Genomic DNA, 14,714 nt, shown 5'->3' with positions numbered 1-14,714 from the left:
ACCTGGTTCTTGGGCGCTGCACGCCGTTGGCTGGATAATCTTACAGTCGCCTTCCTCGCGCGAAAACAGCCTCGGAATCGCCTTGGACATCAGCTTGTCAACATCCTCGGTCGGCCACTGCACAAGTGCGCATCGTCGCCCAGCGTATTGCTATACGCTGCTCCATCGCTAGATATCAATCTGGCAAGGCCCCGGACCCCCACGAGTCGCACACGTGTCAGTGGAGGCATAGCATCTGCGGCACTCCACTATCAAGCCCGTTATTCCTTTCTTGGACGCGCCACGCCTGCACCTAACCGCCTCCCGTCGCCATCCCCTCGTCAAACTTTCTTGCTCCTCCACTGCCAGGACCCGAATCGCTCCCGGAATCCCATAACACCTCCTTCAAGCTGCATAAACTCCGCGCCCTCCGGCGCAAGGCGAAGCTCAAGGGCGTCCTCATCAGGACCGACCCAGCCATGGCTCAAGCCGGCGATGCCATCTCGCCTACCTCGTCCAAGCGCTCCCGTAGCAAGGACAGCACGCGATCAATCACCACCTCGTCCCTCAACACCCCGGCCGCCAACACTCCCTCTGTGAGCACGAATAGTCTCGTCATCTCCACTGCGCCCGTCCCAAGCGAAGCCAACGGCGAAGATGCAGTTCCCTATCCCGCTTTCCTGAAGCAGAGCAAGGACATAAGTACCAAATGGAATCGCTTGGAGATGGCGCAAATGGAGCGCCTCAGGGATACGGCCCAGGGCACTGGACCCGACGAACCCGGCAAGTGGGCAAGGTGCTTTGGGGAAGACTACGCCATCCGCAACCGATACATCAACGTCGACCCATACCAGTCCAACAGAGTGCATCTTGACGTACCGGAAGGCCACTTCGATTACATCAACGCCTCGCCAATACTGCTCGAGACTACCAAGTCTGGGGCGGCGCTCAAGTACATTGCGACACAAGGCCCCAAATCCGACAGTTGGTCGCATATCTGGCGTATGATATGGAAGGAGAACCAGTCGCCCGCAGTCATAGTTATGCTGACCCAGACCCACGAAGCGAACCGAGAGAAATGCTACCCTTACTACCCGCAATCGCCCTCGAGTCCGGACATGCGCATCAACGAGCACGACGAATTCGAAGACGGCTTCGTACACAACCTTCACCTCGCGTCGTACACAATAGATGAAGAGGCGAGGACGCAAGTGAGGGAAATCGATATGACAACGGATGACGGCAGCGAGTCGAGGAAGATCTGGCATCTGCTCTTCGCTGGCTGGCCAGACTTCTCGGTACCAGAGGGAGACGATCGCGCTGGCATGCTGAAGCTAGTGGACATCTCGCGATCCAAGAACACAGACAACGCGACCAACCCACGCATTGTCCACTGCAGCGCAGGCATCGGTCGCAGCGGCACCTTCATTGCGCTCGACTGGCTTATGCAGGAGCTTGACGAGGGCGCCTTGGACGATGTACCAGAGGACGAGGATCCTGTACTGAGAGTCGTGGAGATGCTCCGAGACCAGCGAGCTGGCATGGTTCAGTCAAAGATACAGTTCCAGTTCATATACGATGTGATGCGCGAGCGATGGCGCGAACGATGGATCTCTGAACATCCCGACGAAGCAAACCAGCTCGGCCTCTCAATCGCAGCGCCCACCTCCGATAGCGAACAACCTGCCCTCAAGCGCCAAAAGTCGTTACACGTTAGCGAAGCCGCCGGCGAAAGCCTTACGCTGCTGCCATCACGACCGGCGAGTTCGCGGGGTGCCTCCAGCTCGCCAGCGCCAGATGCAGAGGCACGCGCACAGCTGGAAGCCGAGCTTCAGGATGCGGACATGGAGTATGAGAAGGGCAAGACATAGTCGTTTCTGCACTTACTGAAGCCTTCACGCCGACCACGCAGGAAGGCGACACCATGGACTCCGCTTCGTCCACCCGTGCAGTCTTATCATACATTCGCGGACACTATTCCACCTCCTACAGATGCTGGTGCGCCACCTGCAATGGTGATTACCGGCGGTGTGCTCGAGAATGTGGGTGCAGATGGGGAGGTTGAGCAGCAAGACGGCGCTGTTGACCTCGAAGCGCAACCTGCTCCGCCACCACCACCGCCCTCTCCTCGTCGCAATTCTTCCGACGACACGTTGCCGGGTTCGCGTCCTCCGTTGGGGGAAGTTTGTGGCCGTTATCACGTTGTTTTGATCATGATGGGTATTACTTCGGCCTTGGTTGTTGGCTTTATGTTTGTGTACTGGGATGCCGTAGATAGAGTTTAATTGTGTGTCCTGTTTTTAGTTCAGAAAGCATAGCGTTGCGAATACCCCTCGGATTGGGTCGGTTTGGTTTTCGGTCACGGCGGCGGTAAGCAAAGCACAGCGAAAGCAGCATCGTCTGCGATCGTGCGTGCGCTTTATTGGTAATTTAGATCTATCCTTCTTCGCTGTTCATCTGGATCCCGTCTTGCGTCTTTTAGTGCTATCATGCTAATCTTTCTGCTGTTGCTCGTTGTTATCGCGAAACACACTACGGCCGTACCTTTAGGGCTTATTTGCGCTCAGTCCGTTGGATGTTGCTCCGCTTCCCGTGACAGTTCTAGACTCTTATATAAGCTTTCGCAACGGGTTTACTAAACACGACATGTTTGCCCCCAGAACTCAGTCCGTGTACCAAGACCACCAAGATGCCCCGGATTTTCGCGGTCTTTACTGTGTTTTCTCTAGCGAAGACGGCGTCATGTCTCCGCGTTTTGACTGGGTACTTGCCGCAGCTTCACGATGCACAGATAGATGAGGCTGTGTGAGGGAAGGGAAATCTGCCTGCCCAGGTGATACCTTGGCTCCTGGGCTTTCTGGACGAAAGAACTTGTATCTGTTTGCCTTGTACATTGACTTCCACGCTGTGACCAAACCCTCGCGAATACCCTCACATCGCCTAACCTCAAGTACCACCGCGTCGTTCAAGCTGACCAAGGTAGCTACAGCTGCCTAGCCAGCCAACTCGCTCAAGACGTGTACTTACCTGCATACTACTAAGCAGCCACAATAGTCCTGTTTCGCAACTCTAGTCCCTTTCGTTATCAATTCGTCACAGCTGCTTCGACTTGAAACGAAATGTCGCACCTTGGGACGTATCATCAAGCCACACCACCGGAGACTTTTTTTGCGAAAGTGAGGGGGCCTGGACCCGAGACTTGTTCATCGGTCTTCGCTTATCGTGAGTTCTAGGTTGGGCGATTTTTTTGTTGTTCTAAGGGTGGGAGGTACATCATCGGTGTAAGCTTACTTGAGCATGCCTTGGCCATTTGTTTTTCCTTCTCTTGGGTAGAGGTGGGGATCAGGAAAGAGGAGCTTGATATGATTGTTTGGAAAGCTATATGCTTAGAGGATTAATTCCGATATAGCATTGCGATGATGGTCATTGTCGCTAATCGGATTGCGGTGTTGTATCTTTCGAGCAAGTGACAAACTTGTGGAAACGGTCAAATTGAAAAAGTACTCGACGTATGACGGAATCATGTTCCTGCTCTTCGCTCTTTGGCTATTGGTCGGGCGGTGCAATGAGAATCTGATTAGTGCCTACTGCATAGTTGCCCTCGCATTATGGCCCCGAAGCGAAATCCATCGCCGTTGCTCAACGTCTGCAATGCCTCGATCGGCGTGAATGACGCGATAACGCGACGGATATGCGCCATTCACGTTGCCTATCTGCCTTGCATCTTACTTCAGCAACGAAACAAACTTTTGGCTCCGTTTTGTTGGACCCAAGGTTGTTGAGGTGAACTGGAGGTATACTAGTTGGGCGGAACTTTCGTCCGAGATCATGCATTTTCTTCGGCACAGTCGAACGTACTGTTCTGCTCCCTTGACTGGTGGGGGAAGAGGTCTCCGTAGCGGTGAGCTCATTTGTTCATCTGTGACGTTTTGTTGAAAATGCGATGCGACGCATAAACAGTTGTAATTACCTCGCCGGTGCACGTCGCCGACTGACGAGTACTGTTGATGCGAAGATCCCGAGGTTCGTTACAGATCAGCAGGAGATGGTAATATTGCGCATTACTCGAGTGCGGTGATGGTAACCGCAAATGATGATCGACCCCTGCGAAAAGGTGATGTCTGGGCATGTGGTGCGCCAGAAAAGCTACAGATCGATCATTGGAATGGTTTGCCATACTGTCTGTAAATCTTGACGAGATGACGTGCCGAATTATCAGGTACAAGGCCGATACGTATCGGACTGTGCCACTGATCGACATCTTAACGAGTCGCCCGTTCTCCATCTATCCTTGTAAATGCGCGGTATCAAGGAATTCGACTCCACGGACGCAAGCTTCAAAACTCAGCCGCATCCGCACGCCGATGTTCCACGATACCCGTTTTACCATCCTACTGACCGTTGATTCGCTGTGGCCAAGGTGTCCGATTCAGAGTTCAGAGCAATGCGGGGCACCGCTTGCTTGGCTTCGCAACGCTGAGAAGGACGAACATGGGTACGAATGGGGTAATGTAGCCTTGCTGTTATTGCCCAAAAACACCAAGTGCGGCTGTAACCGAGCCCGTTTTCGGTCTGTCTTGAGAACACGGTGACGTCGTCGAAAATCCTGCTTGTGCAGAAATTCCACTTGCCGCCTGGTGTAACGAATGCATACGAGGCGATGTGATACACTCGAAAGCTGTATATCGCTGGAGAATTCTCTAAGCGAGGTTGTTCAGCCGTTCTTGTTCGCCTCTTTCGCGCATATCTTGTGTTGGGACTGGGGTACCACATGGGTGCCGATCAGCCGACTGTGTAGCCGTCGTATGGCGGTCGTATAGAGATTGTTTGCAAGGCAATCTCTTGGCTGTCCAAGGCAATAAATTGCAAGTAGCTTGTCGCTCTACAGCCTGCTGTATGCTGGCGACAATGATTGTACCGGTCTGCTGCGACCAGAGGGGGTGATTGAGGAATTACAACATCCCGCGGTCACATTGTTACCAGCATAAGATAGTCGAGTCACATCCCTCTCTCATGTGAGGACGCACGTGTACCAGATGAAGTATCTTGACCCCACATGCCATTCCCAATCAATAGCTCTTTCTGACCAGGCAGGCTGGAGGACCTACAGGTTTTGGCGATCGCGTGAGCATAATCGCATCAGCACACCATCCACCATTACTCCCGACCTGTCCAGCACAGTAATGGTTTCGAAACAAGACAAAGTTGACTGAGTGATCGCAGCTTTGATGCGAAACCGCGGGCATCCAAAGGTATTTCGAAGGAAACATTGCGGACGTAAGGACATCAGTTGTCCCGTCCCGGACGTCGATCGCGGACGGTCATCGTGGTCAGTGATATCAATGCGTCGGAAGGGCCGATTGCTCCTGTACGAAAAGCCGAAAGCAAGTTATTTCGAACAACGTTCGTACGATCGCAAATTCTGGTATCGAAAGAAATCTCCATCTTTGGACCCGCTGGTCTCTCAGATCGTGACTACTTCGTGACTACTTTGTGGCCTACCACGGCAGGTCTACCGACAGCCTCTGCGAGAACAGCTTACGTGATAGTCAATCTGATAAGGGAGAAATGGCGGTACTCTAGACTAAAAGGTTGCACAAGAACGTCATAATTGATGCTCAAAACTTATCGCCGGTGGCTGACACGCAGAAGCGCACTCATGAAACAAGTCTCGACCCTCGCTGTCATGGTCCAAGTGGGGATGCATTTTGCTCTCGGCGAAACCAGTGTGCTGGCGCTTGGAGCTGGGGTTCCCCATCCAGCAGTGGATATGCTGTTAACGGGTCGATCATTGATCACCAGGTCCTTCGCGTTGCGGATATTGCCGAGACGTGATAGCTGCAGCAATTCGCAATGCTGTCTCATGGGTGATGCATGCTATAATGTCGGTATGTTGATGCCGTCCAGTGCGTTGAGACGCGCCGTGCCATGAGAAGTGTCTGAGCACCGTCTGAACATGATTAGTATCTCAAAGCCTGACGAGCAGGCGAAGGTTTAGTCAATAGTGCTTCAGCTTGGTATTTGGTGGTGTACGGCTTTCGCGTCAACCTTCCTCCTCAGGCTCTTCAGAGATCCACAAAGCACTGTTCCTTAGTGAGCATCCGTTGTTCGAGACCTCAACAACGTGGCTGTCTGCGATGTGACGTGGGTGGGCAGACCGTAGTAGTACACAAGCGTCGAAGCTTTCAGCCTTGAATTTTCCAGCGGGACCAAGTGGGAACGGAACGACCTTGGTGATTCGCCTCACTGCTATTCCCGTCTATGAGGCTCAACTCGGCTGCGACGTGCGGCTTGCCCGCACAGGAAGACCGGCCGATTTTTCGTCAGCCACATTTCATCGCGAAAATCGGCTTATCGATGACTGAGAAGCTGCAGCGAGCTAGCCATGTGAATGAAGTTGTGTTTTCAGGTTCGTTGACATCATTTCGCGTTGGATAGCGAGCGCGAAGACGAGGGACCTGGGACCCTAGCCGCGAAGAGCTATCAGGGCCAGGCTCGGTCGCGCGGTGTTCACAACGACCGTTTGACTCGGCTTCGGATGTTCCAAGCCGGAAGCCACTGCATTGCCGAGCATGACGGGTGCCGCGTATTTTCGTCCCTACCACAGTAGCGGAGAATGGACACCGCCAGATAAACCTTGGCGCCAGAAGACTCCTCATTGCGAGGTACACGTTGCTTCGAGGCTTGGAAGTCTGAGATGCCCAGGATGCGCGGCATGTGGCTCGATGCGCAAGTATTCTACACTTAGATCTCGAATCGAAATGAGGCCCCTATATGGCGCCGGGACCAGGTAGGGTTCCCGTGATCATTAGTCCTCGTTGTTTAGGAAGCGATTTGTGGAGATCATGAGGCGGAGTTCAGGCTGACCTACCGACACCTGGGCGGAAGTCTTGGTCTCCCGACCCAGTATCGCCCGACCAGTAATCTGTCTCCGCGAATTAGTGAGGGTTGCCACGAGTTTACAATTTGCAGTGGTCACTCGGTAAAAACGGATCGTTGTGCGCCCATCAGAGTACTGTTCCTTCGTGGGACCGTTGGCCACTCGGCACCCGGCTCATGTGCGATCCGTCAAAACAAGCGAGGCCTGAGGTCGCGCGTTGTGGCTGGCGGATGTGGCTAGTGACTCGACATGTGCGCTCCACCCATCCAAGACGCATCTGTCTCTTGGCTCCTTTTGGCACGATCGTGTGATCGACTTGGTGTTGAAACGTGCAATGGATAAACTCAACACGGCTCGCATTATCTGGGTTCTGCATAGATCAGCGGCGCGTTCGAAGACCTGCGATTGACAATGCCTTGCTGGCTGGCAGTGCAGGTGCTATTGTCGGGCTTGGCCTTGAGTAAGGCCGCTTATAGGGCGCAGGCTGGGTCGACGAGGTCTTGATGCTATACCCCTGTCGTGACCAATATGAATAGGGCCATCTCATCAAGTTATGTAAGCCAGAGCCTGTCGATCTTGCCAATCATCGTCGACGGAGTGCGGATGGTCTCACTGGAATTCATGCGTGGCCCATGTAAGCGCACGCAGACTCCTGACGGTGTGAAGATAACGGACCATCATTTCGCAGGTAGCGACAATGGGGAGATGTGCATCGCGATTCCCACAACAACCATGAAACTTTACCAAGATGGGGTTGGGCAGGACAGGTGCTCTTCGCCCAACGCGACAAGGAAGACCGCTGTATTTGACCTCAGAAAGAAGGCCGTACAGCTGCTGAACTTCGGACCTGATTACTTTCATTCCTGTAATGATACAGCTCTGGCACACGCTCGTTCCTGAGTGACGCTTTCTGTAACTTGTAGAAAGCTAGGAAGCTTCCATTAGAGCAAAGGCCTAATGACAGCGGGGTTGATCGACAAGAACCCTGAGGTGTTCGAGAACCGCCGAATTTACAAACAAGATCATGGGCTTACATGATCGCTCTTGCCAACTCCGCACTGGTCAGTTCGTACGCCATTCAGCAAGGCGAGATAACTCGCCGAAGCCGCTCACTATTGAGATGGACAGTAGACGTGCCGTTACCGCTAACGAGCTATGGGCTCCGGGAGGACAGCGTGGGTGCTGAGGCGTATATACACGTTCAAGCGTCAGCGGGTTCCCTGAATTCAAGGGGCGAACCTCGTGAGAACCGTTGAACGCAATTATAGCTCATGTTTCTTGCCCATAGTTCCACGCATGCAGGTGTGATGAAGGCGCTTACACGTTTGCGGGCGTTGACATTCGCAGCACGTGAATTGTATGAGCGCCCCAGGACCACGTCCGCCAAGACATGGCAGGTCTTGTCAGCGTAGGCGTCGTATAGGCGTGTCGAACTTGTGATGAATACGGCGTTCGCAACAATGTACGAAAATGACCTCAGCCCCCCAACCTGACGACGCTTTGTGTGGGTCTTCCAATATCAAATCTCCCAAACCAATGTAGTTGTATGCCTTGCCAATGGCACATGCAGCGGTGCTTGAGTGCAAAGAGCTACCAAAGTCGCAGATGAGTATAGATGAGTATGGATGAGTGAACAACCGGGGCCGATGTACGCGGTGGCTGAGGCATGGGTGATCGTGCCTACCCAAGACTCAGGAACGAAGTGGCTAACCAGGATCAACAAAAGAAATTCTGCATTGGGCATTCTCATGTTCGTGACTGGACAAGACGCGGTCAGCAACTCTAAACGATGCAAACCGCTGAGAGTAGCTGCGCTTACATTGACAAGCGACGGTATCCATTAACAGCATGCAGCTCCTGAAGAAGGAATGCGTGCACAGCTGTGCTTTGCCTGTCCACCGATTAATCAACTGCTGCTGGTCAGGCATTGACGGTACTTTGCGTGAGTTCGTACGCGAAACCCGCACCATCGTACAGCTTATCTCGCGCTCCAGTCCTCTTTCAGCTCGGACGGGTCACTTGCGACGTTCCGCGAGCGATTTTCTAACGTCCGAAAGAGCGAATTTTCAGCAAGCACGAGGAGGATCGCTCAGTCAGCCCGTCGTGCTTTTCTTCGGCCGAGGCCTGAGTCTGTACATGATACTTCGTCGACGAGCGGTCGAAATAACACAATTAGTGATAAAGCATAATGATGACCGGTGGACTGATTGCAGACCGCGCACATGGTGAGCCACATGGTCGACCTTGATGACGACTTCTGGAAAGCATCCAATGACTGGGAGTCGCAACTCGGGCAGCGTGTTTGTCCGCATGTTTTTGGTCGTGGATGTCGTGTTGCCGGTAGCCGAGGACAGCGAACAGCGATCTGGAGAGATTTTCGAGCGTACTTTACGCCCGCGTATTCGCCGAATTCACGTCACCTGTTCTGCTGCCACCACAGGTGCGGATTTTCTTCCATAGCAAGTTTCGTGGGCCACGGTCACGGTCCGCTGGTTGGCCGACTCCGCGCCCTCGCTTTCTCGTGTCGTCCGCCAACTGAGCCCAGTCCTTGTAAGGTTGGCGCCCTGCAACAGGCCAAGAATCCCTGCACATCGACTAATGTAATCCAACGTACGTGCGCCGATTGATGATGTGTAAGGAGACAGGGGTGCTTAGCTGCCCAGCGCCGGCGTATTTCATAATTACAGTTCCATTACAGGGCTTTTGCACCCAGGGCACAAGGTTAACGCCGAACGTCCGCCTTGACTGTTCGCTGACGTGAAAAGATATAATGCTTTGCTACCCACAGAGGGCTACGACCTTATTTAGGCCTTAATTTCCACTTCCACCTCTCGATAAAAGTACCCTTAGATACTCCACTCGGTCGACCACACATCTCATCGACCACTACCACATTGACTTGAAGTCCAACTCAGCCACACCATTCTCACCAACACACCTTTGCTCCACTTTGTACCATACCAATCGACATGTCACCTCATAGGTCAGACTCGATGGAAGCCCAAGACAACATTAGGAAGCGAGTATGCAAGGCATGCGACCGATGCCGATTGAAGAAGTCAAAGGTATGTATGACCTCTTTTGTGCCTGTATGCCTTTCTAACCAGTGCAGTGCGACGGATCAAGCCCTTGCACTCGATGCAAAGCCGACAACGCCATCTGCGTATTTGGCGAGAGGAAGAAGTCGCAAGACAAAGTGTACCCGAAAGGGTATGTTACCATGCACCCTCGCAATAAGTTTCGATCTGACTGTTGTAGATATGTTGAGATGCTCGAACAGCAACAAACCCAATTGGTAGCCGGTCTTAGGGAACTGTACAGTCGCCTGCAACGAGGCGAGAGTTGGCCAGGACAGCCGTTGCAAGAATCCTCAGGCGGCCATCCTTTGACACACGACATCCTGGAACGCCTCGATCTTTTGCAATCACCTGGAGACGACAAGAGTCACTATGAGGGTTTCGAAGAAGATTGCAGCCGCATGCAACAAAAACTAGTTGAAGGAGGCGCCCCATACACCCGACGACGCGCATCCGTTAGCTCAGACTCTGAACATGGCCACGTTTCGCCAAACTCATCGTATAACGGTACACCGACGACCAAATCTTTCGCTTTTGACAGTCCGTTTGCGCGCCACAACGCGCCGCCAACACCGCCGATGAACAGCCCATTCCCTCGCCAGTCCCAGGTAGTGTCGCCGCCAATCAAGCAAGAAACACAATTGGCACCAGCACCATACATGAACAACAGCGCTATGGATCCTTCCACTCTATCACGGGCGCCATGGATGAACGACTCCATTATGATGGACGATCCCGTAGACTTCAGCAAGCCCATGTATGGATTTGACAACTTCAGCGCATACGACCAGAACATGATGGTAGATCCCCTATCAATGAGCCAAAGCGATCCGATGATGCCAGACTGGAACATCCACAGCGACCTGGATTTCAGCAGTTTCATACAAAATCCAGTCGGCGCATAATTGGTCCGGACTTAACTCCGCTTCTCTCCGTCTCTTCGTTTAGCGTTCAAGCGTTCTGGGATGCTTTCCAATCCTATACGGCGTTCGTTTCGGTCATGGCAATCGGCGTTAATCGGCCGGCATTTGGTGGTTTTCTGGCGACTTTTCCTTATCTTCTGTGTCGAAAGTTCGACGGTTCACGATGACGTGAAATATCGCGCAAAGCATAGTTGCGACAACGCTCCGCGGATCGGCAAATTCGAATAGGGCCTCAGGTCGGTAGTACCGACCGGCAAGGCGATCGAAATGGTGGCGTTACTGTAAATCTCAACTGTATCATAGTCGAAGATGTTGTTCTCAATGCTCGCGGAATCCAGTGTGCGCGCCCTGCCCCTCGATTACTAATTGCAGCCTTCGCCCCACGCCCCCATCACATTCATCCGCACTGCCACAGCTCCATGGGCACAGGCGAACCATGACCGCATACGGCATGCCGTCCGACGGGTCGTTTGGTACTCGCGAGCGAAGACTTCAGCCGTACTTCACGTGGTGACGACGGCAGAAAGGATGTCCAAGAGTGCTCCACATCCTCATTAGGCTAATCAATCACCGCATACGTACTCTATGTAAGGTCAATCGCGCGCACTCATCTCTCGCAGTCAAAAGCTCAACATCCAAGCGGCCATCGAGGAAATCGGTCACCTGTTCCAAAACAAACAAAACACTGAACGCAAGCTACCACTCGCTGAGGTGAGTGCCCTCCTGTAGCTGCCCCGCTCTCACGCATTACCCCTCATCACACCACATCAGACCTCACCAAAGTGCAGCAATAGTGGCACCCGTTATAGCGTTTGAACAGCACAACTAATGAGATCGACGCAGGTCAGACGTACCAAATATCGCCTCTGCGAGCCTATCACAAAACTAGAGCAGTCACGTTGACGATCGCATCATGTCTTCGACCAAGGCTTTCACCTTTCTGCCACTGGGCGCTATCATCCAAAAGTTCGTTGTAAACGGAAAGAACATCGTCCAGGGTTTCCCAACTGCGGAGCTGTACAAGCAGCACAATGCCCCATTCTTTGGTGAGACTATTGGCCGCATCGCCAACCGCGTATCCAAAGCGAAGATCAACGACCTGAATGGAAAGTCGTACCAACTAGCGGTCAACAACGGCCCCAACTCTCTCCACGGCGGCGACCTTGGCTGGGGAAAGCGAGAATTCGAAGGACCAACTACAGTTGACCGTAATGGAAAAGAGGCTACATTATTCAAATACGTCAGCAAGGATGGCGAGGAAGGCTACCCCGGTACTGTAGAGGTGCGCGTGTGGTATATCCAAGCGAAGGAGGAAGTCGATGGCGCTCAACAGGAGGTCCTATACATCGAATACGAGGCTGAACTGGTCGGTGATGAAGTCGAAGAGACCGCAATCAACATGACCAACCACAGGTTAGTTGTCTATTATCCTTTTCATTGACGTCTTACTGAGAGTGCATATAGCTACTTCAACTTGTCTGGAGGACCTACCATCACCGGAACTGAAGTCAACCTCATCACAAACAAGTACCAAGTTGTGGATGACGGAGGTATTCCCACTGGACCCATCGAGGAATACCCCGGTGTCAGCGCCAAGAAGACCTTCACCCTGGGCGAGAAAGAGCCCGATATTGACGACTGCTTTGTCGCCAACACAGACCCCAGCAGCATTCCCATCGACACTCGCTCTTCGCCCCTGCAGAAGCTTGCGTCTTTCTACCACCCAGAGACCAAGATCCACCTCGAAATCCACTCGACGGAACCGGCCTTCCAGTTCTACACTGGTAAATACATCGACGTACCTGCCGTTGGTGACCTTCCCACCAGAGGCGCCCGCGCTGGCTTCTGCGTCGAACCTAGCCGCTACGTCAACGCCGTCAACGTTCCAGAATACAAGTCTATGATGGTTCTCAAGAAGGGTGAGAAGTACGGCACTAAGATCGTATACCGTGGTTGGCACGCGTAGATCTTCATTGCATTATCTCGATGGAATCCGTCTCCAATATTGGATAAGAACTAGCACCAAGTTGAAGATGTTGACTCAGCAGTCGACTCCTACAAATTAAATACATCAACGTCTCTCACAAAGTCCACATTATGCATGCACGCTGAAGTCATTTGACACTCGCTCCTCTAGTCCGTCACTGCACCTATTTGTAAAGTCACCAAAGCCTCAACGTCAACCCACGCATCATCCGTACGTCTGCGTCAATTCTAATTTAGCAATCAGCCTTCAACACTCCACTGTTTTCATCAATCACCTCCAGTAACCATCACTCGGACGGGAACGTCCGAAGATCGAGTTGTCCAGACCTCCAGCCACTGGCCCACAGCACGACGTCACACAACGTTGCTTGCGCGGCCGCCTAACATCTAGCTCCAGGTCCGGTGAGAGATAAAGGCTCTTCTGCCGCTTATCCGTGTTCCTTTACCCCAGCGAGAAAGGTTATCCAAACCTCATATTCTCGAAGCATACTAGGGCTATACGTACGCCACAAAGTGTGGAGCAGATGGTGCAATGAAACACACCCAAGTAACATGGCACTTGGTGCTCTCCCGTATCGCTAGAACGTATTGAAGCAAAGCATGGGAAGCAAACTTTATCGGACAGTGCACTGTGGCTGCAGGTAATGCCTCGATGCGAATTAAACTCTCCAAAGCACAACGGCGGTCACTGAACATACCACGATCGCAAATACCACTGCGTCTCCACATCAGAATTCGGGACGACGGTTATCTGAAGTATGCGACTTTTGACGTCAAACTGCAGTCGCCGATCCCGTTGAATATTCTGGAGCGTTCTCCGCATCCCACCAGGTCCCCACCGTTCCCGCATCTTGTCTCAACCACGTTGTAAGCATGTGTTCATCTGTACGCGCATGCGGCGTGCGCTTACACACCCGGATGAGGACCACAGCAGTTGCGGGGTTTAGTATTGGGGGATAGTCATTGGAGTAGCGTAAAATCGAATCGATCGCCTTGCTACACCGTACGTAGGCAACGGCGAAAGCGTTGCTGGTGATCATCAATCAATCCCATGGTCAAAGAGAGCCTCTTGACAGAATCTGGGCCAGTATGTACGACGAGCCACCAATCAGAATTGTGGAGAAGCCCTGGAGGGCTTGGCCGAACCGCTCAAAGTGGTGTAGCCGTGCAGCCTCCCTTTCCCCGCCGCGCGAGCCTTTTTCGGTACCGCGAATCTGGTAATCATCACCCCAGTCGTACGATGACATGAGGTTGCGCGAACATATCCAGTCGATCTCTCACCTCACTTCCACATGTCTCGAAACATCCCTCGGCAATTACGAGCTGTCCTCTTACGATACTGCGGTGGTCGGCACATTGCTGATACGGCGACTGGATTCGATGCATGCAGCTGACTTTTGCACTCCATCGCCGACTAGACCCGCGTGGGTATCATAAGACGTACGCGTCGATACCTACCAGCGATTGTCATCATCCCGCCGACGATAGCAGATAGCAGACAGCGGCACCTAATGTCGGGCTCGACAGACTTTCTCTGCTCGATCACGGCAAAGGTGCGAAGTTTTTCTTTTCTCCCTTTTCGATACACGCCCAACATGTGCTAAAACATCTAAGCTCCGGTGACTAGCCCAGTACAACGTAGAAGAAGCAAAGCCATGCGGCTAGCTTAGACATACCGAAAGCATATTCCGCCCTCTCTGGGGTTTGCCGATCTCAATGCCGGGCACGAGGAACTGCTCTTGATGTTTTACTGTGATTACTGAAATCACAGTGGCTGGCTGTTTGTACCTTGGCAAAGCTTTACGGTAGATGGAAGCTTCATCTCAATACCACCCAGATGTATTTGAGTGCCTGAGCGATGCCCGGGAA

General features: G+C 52.8%; 3 protein-coding genes across 3 annotated transcripts; all 3 read left to right on the top strand.

Moving 5' to 3' along the window:
* Positions 1 to 636: 636 nt before the first annotated feature.
* On the top strand, positions 637 to 1,850 carry J4E92_008611 (uncharacterized protein; the record flags this gene model as incomplete). Its single annotated transcript, XM_051499962.1, has 2 exons — positions 637 to 641; positions 683 to 1,850. The coding sequence occupies 2 exons, from the start codon at positions 637 to 639 to the stop codon at positions 1,848 to 1,850; spliced, it is 1,173 nt and encodes a 390-aa protein (XP_051349975.1).
* Positions 1,851 to 9,828: 7,978 nt separating this feature from the next.
* On the top strand, positions 9,829 to 10,841 carry J4E92_008610 (uncharacterized protein; the record flags this gene model as incomplete). The annotated part of the gene is made up of 3 exons (XM_051499961.1): positions 9,829 to 9,924; positions 9,972 to 10,069; positions 10,118 to 10,841. The coding sequence occupies 3 exons, from the start codon at positions 9,829 to 9,831 to the stop codon at positions 10,839 to 10,841; spliced, it is 918 nt and encodes a 305-aa protein (XP_051349974.1).
* A 931-nt stretch (positions 10,842 to 11,772) lies between these two features.
* On the top strand, positions 11,773 to 12,825 carry J4E92_008609 (uncharacterized protein; the record flags this gene model as incomplete). The annotated part of the gene is made up of 2 exons (XM_051499960.1): positions 11,773 to 12,272; positions 12,324 to 12,825. The coding sequence occupies 2 exons, from the start codon at positions 11,773 to 11,775 to the stop codon at positions 12,823 to 12,825; spliced, it is 1,002 nt and encodes a 333-aa protein (XP_051349973.1).
* Between the last annotated feature and the right edge of the window lie 1,889 nt (positions 12,826 to 14,714).

This window comes from Alternaria infectoria (assembly GCF_024043175.1).
Source record: "Alternaria infectoria strain BMP 0036 chromosome Unknown scaffold_17, whole genome shotgun sequence".
Taxonomy (NCBI): domain Eukaryota; kingdom Fungi; phylum Ascomycota; class Dothideomycetes; order Pleosporales; family Pleosporaceae; genus Alternaria; species Alternaria infectoria.
Note: the sequence above shows the minus strand (reverse complement) of the source record. Positions and strands in the feature narration are given on the sequence as shown.